Raw genomic sequence first — 8,626 nt, 5'->3', positions numbered from 1 at the left:
TAAGGAGGCAATTCTTCCTTTAACAATCTCTTCCTTAGCAATACGAAGACAACTCTATACAATACCTAGTAGGCGCCCCTCTACTAATAGGGGGCCCTTTCTACTAACTATAACTAAGTTAATTAAATACACCTCTATCGATTAGCGCTAACAAAAGTGTCTAATACGATAACGACGACTAATTAGAACAGAGGTTTTAACCTTACCTTCTAATATAGACTAAGCAACTAGTATAGGCAACCTTACCTTACGGGTTACGTTACTATCGCCGTTACCTATATTATTACTTCGAACGTTACTTCTACTAACTAATAATAAGTCTACGGCGATTGTATTAGTGCTAGTAATAATAGTGCAGTAGTCTTAGCTAAGAGTAGCGTCCTTAGTTTAAGTTACCTATCCTAATTCGTTAAATCTATTTAACTAATATATATCCTTACTTAATCCTTCGTCTAATTAAATAGACGCTACCTATACGATTAATCTAATAAACGATAGTAATAATATAAAGGGCTCAGTTCAATTCAATTAAACTAACTTTACTATACGATACGAGTACTTAGATAAGGCTTAATAGTATCGGTCTGTGCTTAGACTACGTAGGAAGACAATAGTTCCTAGTAATAGAGACTATATATAAAGGTATATATACAGTCCGGATTATGTAACGATATCCTTCTAGGGTAATCGGGGTATAAAATAAGACTCTCTTATATATAGTATAGATTTAAACTATTTTTTTATTGTTTTAATAAAGTACTATATAAGAAGTCGAAAGGATTAATTTTTCTTTTGTTTATATATAAAGAAGCATTGACTACCTTGCCTAAAACGGAAGGCAAGCCCCTTTCTTTTTGTACAAGCTAAGGGGGTATATAACGCGTAAGCTTAGTTATATAACAGTACGTAACGTCTTAGTAGGAGAAGGATTTCTATACTATATTTTAGACTATAGAATAAGCAGAACATAGGCAATCAACGAAGCTATATTGAACCGCTAGCAAGGCAGTATTACGTAAGTAATCCACTGCGCTGTGCGTGATATCCATAACTTATTAGACAACGCTCTCCTGGATGGGCCGGGCCGAGGCTGCCGGTGGAGCTTGGAAAGTGCAACGAGCCTCATTACAGGGATATCGTGCCGACAATGCGGACGGCAGAAACGGATTCTTGTGGATAGACATCATGTCAGGCTTTCGTTCTATGTACATATTCCCAGCTTTGCAGCAGCATCCGTACTGCCGACACACGTGACTCATCTGGATATGCGCAAATGGTCTCGAGACTGTCAGCCTTCGGTGTCGAGTACCACCAGTGCATCTGTGCAGGTAACTAATAAGGATAAGGCAGCTGGATGTTCGTACGTGTTCAGGGATAGTAGTAGCTAGGACCCAGAGTCCCAAACTGTGGACCAACGCAAAGGCTATAAAATTGGGCGACCAGGAATGTGTGTTCGGGTTCCAAGCGAGAAAAAGTTCAACAATTGAAAAATCCACGCTGTTCCCCCAATTCTTGTTGGAAAGGATCCTCAAGGTATTTCATCAGCAACATGCCTTCGACCACCTGGAATCCGGATACAGACATCCCTTCTCTAGCAGGCAAAATCATCTTGATAACGGGCGGGACTTCTGGTCTCGGATCGAACGCGATAGTAGAATTCGCCAAACACTCTCCTGATCACATTGTATTCACGGGACGAAATCAACAGGCCGCAGATGCTTTGATCGAAAAGGTTTCAAAGGACAATCCATCAGTCCAGCTCACGTTTATCAAATGTGAGATTTCCTCATTCGACTCGGTGCGAGAAGTCGCTAAGGCCTTCAAGTCACAATTCGACAAACTAGATATCCTCATGCTCAATGCAGGAATCATGGCTAGGCCTCCAGGTCTGTCCAAAGATGGATATGAGATTCAATTCGCTACGAACTTCCTCGGTCACGCCCTCCTGATGAAGCTTCTCATGCCCATTCTCGAATCCACAGCAGCAGAGCCGGACGCAGATGTTCGGATCATACAGCTTTCATCGATCGCGTACACCACAGCACCGTCGGAAGGCATAAAGCTGTCAACTCTGAAGACCGATCAGGAAGGCCTGGGCCCCTTCAACATGTTAGGTCATCGATGGGCTCGCTATGGCCAGAGCAAACTCGCACAACTCGTGTACGCCAAAGAGCTTGCGAAGCACCATCCGAGCATCACCTCAGTTGCAGTCCATCCTGGCGTCATCTATGGCACCAATCTCTGGGAAGATCTTCCAGGGTGGACCCGCGTCCCTGTCAGCCTCATCAGTAGGTTGAGGGGATGGCGAGTCCCTCTTGAGCAAGGCCATTGGAACCAGGTCTGGGCTGCAACATGTCCGAAAGACCAATTGAAGAACGGTGCATTTTATGCACCTTTCTGCCAGTTGACGAAGACGACCACGCGGCCGGCGAACGATGAAAAGTTAGCTGAACAGTTGTGGGAGTGGACTGAGGAAGAGATTGCTGGGGCTGTGAAAGGACAGTGAGAAATGCTACATCAATAGCATATTGCAGAGAAGGACAAAACAACATGTATGAGGGTAATGATGATGTAAGAGACCATATTTCGACCGCGAAAGCGAAGGAGAGTCACGAGAGACGAGAGTGGAATCAGAATCTCGCGTTCTAGCTGTACATTTGTGCTGATCCTGGTCTTGCTTGTAGTATAGCATGGCATAATGTCCAATGCCTGTCACCCCTCGGCCCCTTCCCACCCACACAGACGTCACGTCTTTCTTCCGCAGACACCTTCCACCATCTCTTGGCCCAGGCGTTCGAGAGACCGAATTTTTCTATTATACGCCTCGACACCGTTCCTACACCCCTTTGACTCAATCATATCCAGATCAAAGTCCACAGCAATGGGGAAGCGGAAGCGACCAGCCGACGGTGGTGGCGACGCCTCTTCTATCCTTCCATGCCAAGGCAGGAATATATGGAGGCACCTAACTCGTAGTATGACCGCAGTGGGTGCTGCCCCTAGGTCGGAGATTGTTAACAACACGTTCCAGCCTGTCACTGCTAACCACACCACTGCGACAAGCCAGAGCGACACCTTTCCTAGTCCCGCTACCGCTCGTTTTTTTGGCGTTACTGAGCTCCTCGAACGGATCATCACGCAGCTTCCGCCTCGCCAGGTTCTGGTATTTCAAGGAATCTGTGGCTGCTCGCATGTCTGTTTCGCCGATACAAGGTTTACCCAGATCGGGATGTGTCGCTTGTGGACGTGATGGCGTCAGAAGCGCGGAAGTATGGCAAGGCCAAGGACGCTGTTATGGAGAGTCCGCCTTTGATCTGTCTGCTAGATCGCGTGACGAGATTGAGGAGATATCTGCCGGACGAAGACGATTGAATCGTGTCTCTGGTGAAATGAAAGAACTGTCGGCTTTCTGAGATAGCTTTTCATCGTGCTCTCCGAGTCTGAAAACCTGGAAGTATCTGCACATGCTATAGCGGGCTCACGCGGGAGCCTTATGACCATCAGAGTGACAGCTATGGTATTTGGTGTCAATTAGGAAGCGTGAGAGCGATTTATTGCTGGGATGAGTGTGGTCTGTGCGGTGTCACAGGGCAACCCAAGCACTTCACCTCGAACTTCTCCCCTATATAAATAAGACTTCTGCTTCGCCACACACAACTCAACTCGGAAAACAACACTTACCAAGTGGCAAACCCACCCGAACAAGATCGCCCCAAGTATATCAACGATTAAAGTCGAGTCTCACCACGATCACTCACCCATTATGGCGAAGAACAAGCGTCGAGTCCGCGACAGCAGTGTATTGCTGCCATCCCATAACCGCAAACCCAAATCTTCAGTTTCTCAACGCATTACTCGCCGCATGACTACCGACGCCGCTCGCGATGCTGTGCTCTACACGGCAGAATTGCTCCAGCGGATCTTCGAGTACTTGCCGCCGCAGTCTATCCTGACCGCCCAGCGTGTTTGCCACCAATTCCGCGATATTGTCGCCCAATCGTCCGAGCTGCAGAACAAGATGGTCGGGAAGGACGAGTCGGCTGTGGTGGAGCAGTGGATTGTACAGGAATTTCCTGGAAACATGGGAGAAGGGTGAGTCTGAATCTGCTATGACAGACAGACAGTTGACACGGAGCCGTTGACATCCATTTCAGCATATTCTTCCACCGACTGAACCAAGAAGCACTTCCTCTTATCACTCTCGCCACGACCGATTTTACTTACACCTTGATCACACCAAACGACATGATCTTTCGCCGTTGGCTCCCTCCAATGACCGAAGCAGAACACGCATCCGCTGTCAAGAGCAACTACGGCGGCGACGTCTTCAAACTAGCCCCGAGTCTGAAATCTGCGCTTCTGGAACTCAGATCCGATCCGAAAGCATCATGGCAGGGTATGCATCTTTGCAGCCCACCACGCTACGGACTAATCAAAGTCTACGCAAACATTCGAGTCGGGTCTTTGATCCTTGAATTCAGGCACCGCATCACATCGGCAGAGCCAATGACACTAGGTTCAGTCCTTCGGGAGGCGCTCAACAGTCGGGAAGAAGACATGTTCATCCGCGCCGCGTGGACCTACCTGTACGATGGCAACGTCAAGAGCCTTGACTACCTCTCACTCAATCTCCGGCCCTACATGCCTGTGACGAGCATAGTCCGCTTGGGCTCTCGATCTCTGCAAGAGGTGATTGCCGAGAAAGAGCAGGAATATGGCGTCGGCGCGGTTATGGACGCTGCGCCGTCCATCAGCTTCTGGGGCTGTATCCAGCCCTCCGAGAGTGTCAAGAAGGACGTGAGAGATCGCGGCTCAGAGGAGGATGTGGTGGCGCAATTGAAAGCAGGAATTTGGTTCTAAGCTGTGGTCGCAAACCGTTACTTGGAGAGATACAACATGATGCTGGTGCTGATATCTATGCCGACCGGTGGTATCAAATGGAGTTGTCGAGACATTGAATGTTTGGGAACGAATCATCCGAGCACTTGGAGGCTCTAGACTGTTGCAGGCGCGGAACCTCTGGAGTCGTTCAGCATAGCATCAAATTAGACCTCCAGGCTTGAGTTGTCTTTTCAACCTCATTCATTCCTATGCCGCATACCTGCGCTCTTGTGTTTGATGGTGATGGCCATTGCTGCCGTAAACTTTGCTGTGGTCGGTGATGCTGTTGTCGGGCATGTTGAGAACAATGTCCTTGGCAGAGGTGCTGCAGCAAAAGTTTCGTCGCAATCCTTCGGAGCTGTTTATGAATAACACGTGCTGGAGAGGTATGGTGACGGTGAGCCGTTTAGCCGGTCGAGATGCCATCTGTGCAAACACGAGTAGAATTGTCAATCTGCCTTCGTCGTAAAAAAGTATACTTCAAGTGTGGGTGACGCGGCTTGATCAAAAGTGATGATATTCCCAGGCGTCACTCCGCAGAAGCCATATCGGCGGAGGATGTGCGAGTAATACTTAGGCGCTATTTCAGAATCCAAAATGCAACAGTCAACGCGTGCGTCTCGCGTGATACATGCTCCCAGCTCATGCTGCCATTACGCCAAATCACAGATATTGTCCAGGCCCGCTGTATGGTCTCAATGCGCCAGTTGATGATGATCCAAACTCCGCTGATCGCCGCGCCGTCGCAGATGTCCAGCTGTCATCACGTCAGCATCAAGATAGTGGCAGATGAGCAGCGATGAAGCACTTACATTCGAACCTTTCGATCGTCGCCAGCGCTGGCGAAAATACCTGGATTCTTCGGATGCCATGCCACTGCGTTGACAGTGCCAGGATGATGCGCGTCGAGAGCGGCGACATTAGCACCTGTCTGTCGGCGCCAGATGTACACTCTGGAGTCTAAAAGAAGTCGATCAGCCTGCGTGGTCACTTCGCGTTTGCAAATATCGTTCATACCTTCGCTGCCGCTGATCACGAAGCCTTGACCAGCGCCGCCAAATGCACTCCGAATGACAAAGTCTCTTTGCCGAGCACCGTCGTATCTCTGCACGATCTCTCCAGTTTCGGAATCAAGCGCAAGAACTCTGCCCTCATTCATATTGACCAACATGAGTTCGCCATCGTCCGAGAAATTGATCGAGGTGAGCCGGTCCTCCATCTGCCATTCTCCGACTTTGCAGTATCGCACGTCTGGATCGAGAGAATAGAGCATTATCCGGTTGTCGATCGTAGTGGCCACCATCCTCTTACCATCGGTTGTCACTGCGCAGTCCGTGATACGGAAGCTAGTAATGTTGTCTTTTTGTGAAATTTCCCAAGGAGGATCTCGCCAAGAATGAATCTCAGGATTTCGCAAGACGCCGCCATTACTACTGGGCCCAGATGCTTGCTGTAAAGAGTATAGCCCTAGCGGTCTTCGTGAGCCTTGCGTTCCTACAACGAAAGTCTGCGAATCCGGAAGCCAGGCAGCAGTGGTCACTGGGTAATCGAAATGGTCAGCATGGCAGACTCGCTGGCCCGTATGGACATTGACGACCACGAATTCGTTGTTTTGGCTGCAGGATATCAGGTGTTGGTCGTCCGGCGAGAAGGCGACGTAGCAGATGCCTCTATTGTTGTCAGCTGTCCCAGCGTTATTTGCTGCGCCGCTGAGTGGACTGCGCTCATGTTCGCGGAACTCGTGTAGAGGTCGCCATTTTACTGTATCGTAGACAACGACTAACCCATCTTTGCCAGCAGTCGCAAGCATTGTTCCGTCATGGCTGAACTCCAAAAACCAAACTTCGTCCGAGTGATTCCTGAGCTCGATTTGTTGCTGCAGTGGAAAGTCATCTGCCGAGCATTCGTGGTCAGTGTACAAGCTTGGTTGGGCGGTCGTGTTGTGATATCGGCACTCGAGAATTTGTGTTTCTTGGACGGCGTTGAGCAGCTGTGCAAGTCGATGTTCCGGTATCATCACCGAGGGTGAAATGAATCTCGATACGTCCGAAAGGAGGTTGCTTCGACTCTCTCCTTCGGAACCATCCCATTCTGCTGTACTGCGGAGATCTGCCGCTGAGTGGCACATGACCAAACTAGATTCTCCGTTTAGTTTCACATTACATGGGACAAGATACTAGTGCTACATACCTTGACAAGAAGTGCAGACGGTTCGTGTCTGTCTTCAGTGGTGTCAGCTCGGTCCGCAATACGCTCAAAGCAGCATTCGTATCCCGGCGTTCCAGCAGCTCCAGATATTTCTGTTGGCGTAGCAAGAACTTCAGCCACAAAACAGATGCATCTTCAGTCAAGGGAAGACCTCTTTGAGAAAAGCCATTCTGATTGCCAGATGACAGCCGTCCAGCTTTCCGCCATGTCGGACTACCAGAATGTCCATTGCCCAGAGGAACGCCTCCGTCCAATTCGGCAACTTCTGACGCAAAGAGCAGAGACTCTGCGTCTTCCCAGTCGCCACTGAGTACGGCGTTTCTGAATGCAGCTACGCTCGGGATTTCCAACTCGTAGCCGCTCTCTCGCGAGAGGTGCTCGGCCGAGGCCTGATATCCCAAATCGGTCAAGGTCTGAAGTAGAATTCTTGTGACCTGTTCTCTGTCATGCCCAAAGAAAGGCTCCTTATTGCGTACTATTGCCGCGCCGTCCGCATGTCCATTTGTATGGAAGCCATTGGTCTCGCTCTTGGCGGAGCCATTTGCGTGCGGGGAAGACCCGTTCTGCGAGGAACCGTTCGTCGAAGGCCGCTGTTGTCTTTGTGAGATATCGGTCGAGTCCAGCCGCATAGTCTTCTCGTTTTGGGACTCAGGCCCGTCGTCGGGCAGACGAGCGCGCTTCCTGGCGTGCTTACCGGAAGCGGAGGCCCGTGATGAAGCTGGTCTCGCAGCGTGGTAGCTGGAGGTATCGAGCGAAGATGTGCGTCTCCGCTTCAACAGCCTCTCGGATGGATCAAGACCGGTGGGTTCAGGGGGCTCGCCGTCGTGGTCCGCTTGATCTTCGGCGTCAGATAAGGTATGCTGAGAGGGTTGTGGTGCTGTAGATTCAGGTGCTCGAGAGGGTTCCTGGACAGGAACAGAGGTTGAGAGTGTGGATGGGCCGTCGGTGGTGAGTGGGGAGGTGTTGTCTGTTCTTTCCTCGTTCTCCAGCGCGATGGCTGGCACGCTGGGTGCTGGAGGGAGAGTCCAGATGCCTTTGGAGGCCTGTTTAGGCCGCAGGCATTGGTCTCAGGCGAGTGCTGCGCCTGGAGTAGGAAGTATGGGATATGTATGCTCCACTGGGAGGGGTGCTCGCTGGAGGTGCTGTGCGTGAGGCAGCAGTGGACACACTGCGGTCGGTGGCAGCAGACTGTCGCTGGTTGGCTGGAGGAAGGCCGAGAGTCGGGGTGTCCAGTCGGCCGATGCAGCTCTTTCGTTTCAACGATGTAATTGTGCGTGGACGTGATACTGCGGGATATATGGTGGAGAAGGGGTTGGAGAAGGTGTATGTGGAGTGCGGGAGGCTCGCGATGGCTGGCAGGCGAGGTGAAGCAGCTGCTGGAGCTGCGGATGACGCATGCCCGGTAGATTATGATGTGCCCACGCTTTCAGAACGACCAACGACGGGACAGTTTGATAGCGGAGAGCAGAGGGACAGCACCTGCAGCAGCCGCAGATAAGACAGTCCAGCTGAACTGCTTTCGACTCCGTTCTCGAGC

The 8,626-nt window shown here is 50.5% G+C and overlaps 3 protein-coding genes across 3 annotated transcripts; 2 read left to right on the top strand and 1 right to left on the bottom strand.

Moving 5' to 3' along the window:
* Positions 1–1,549: 1,549 nt before the first annotated feature.
* On the top strand, positions 1,550–2,506 carry MYCFIDRAFT_85133 (uncharacterized protein; the record flags this gene model as incomplete). Its single annotated transcript, XM_007929237.1, has 1 exon — positions 1,550–2,506. One exon carries the CDS (start codon positions 1,550–1,552, stop codon positions 2,504–2,506), a length of 957 nt encoding a protein of 318 aa, XP_007927428.1.
* Positions 2,507–3,763: 1,257 nt separating this feature from the next.
* Positions 3,764–4,860, top strand: MYCFIDRAFT_85134 (uncharacterized protein; the record flags this gene model as incomplete). The annotated part of the gene is made up of 3 exons (XM_007929236.1): positions 3,764–4,092; positions 4,155–4,396; positions 4,523–4,860. The coding sequence occupies 3 exons, from the start codon at positions 3,764–3,766 to the stop codon at positions 4,858–4,860; spliced, it is 909 nt and encodes a 302-aa protein (XP_007927427.1).
* An 829-nt stretch (positions 4,861–5,689) lies between these two features.
* Positions 5,690–7,718, bottom strand: MYCFIDRAFT_138693 (uncharacterized protein; the record flags this gene model as incomplete). Its single annotated transcript, XM_007929235.1, has 5 exons — positions 5,690–5,841; positions 5,899–6,240; positions 6,316–6,549; positions 6,601–7,016; positions 7,072–7,718. 5 exons carry the CDS (start codon positions 7,716–7,718, stop codon positions 5,690–5,692), a joined length of 1,791 nt encoding a protein of 596 aa, XP_007927426.1.
* Between the last annotated feature and the right edge of the window lie 908 nt (positions 7,719–8,626).

The sequence above is a fragment of the Pseudocercospora fijiensis genome, assembly GCF_000340215.1.
Source record: "Pseudocercospora fijiensis CIRAD86 unplaced genomic scaffold MYCFIscaffold_5, whole genome shotgun sequence".
Classification (NCBI taxonomy): domain Eukaryota; kingdom Fungi; phylum Ascomycota; class Dothideomycetes; order Mycosphaerellales; family Mycosphaerellaceae; genus Pseudocercospora; species Pseudocercospora fijiensis.
The sequence above is the reverse complement of the archived record's forward strand: the minus strand, read 5'-3'. Positions and strand labels throughout refer to the sequence as shown.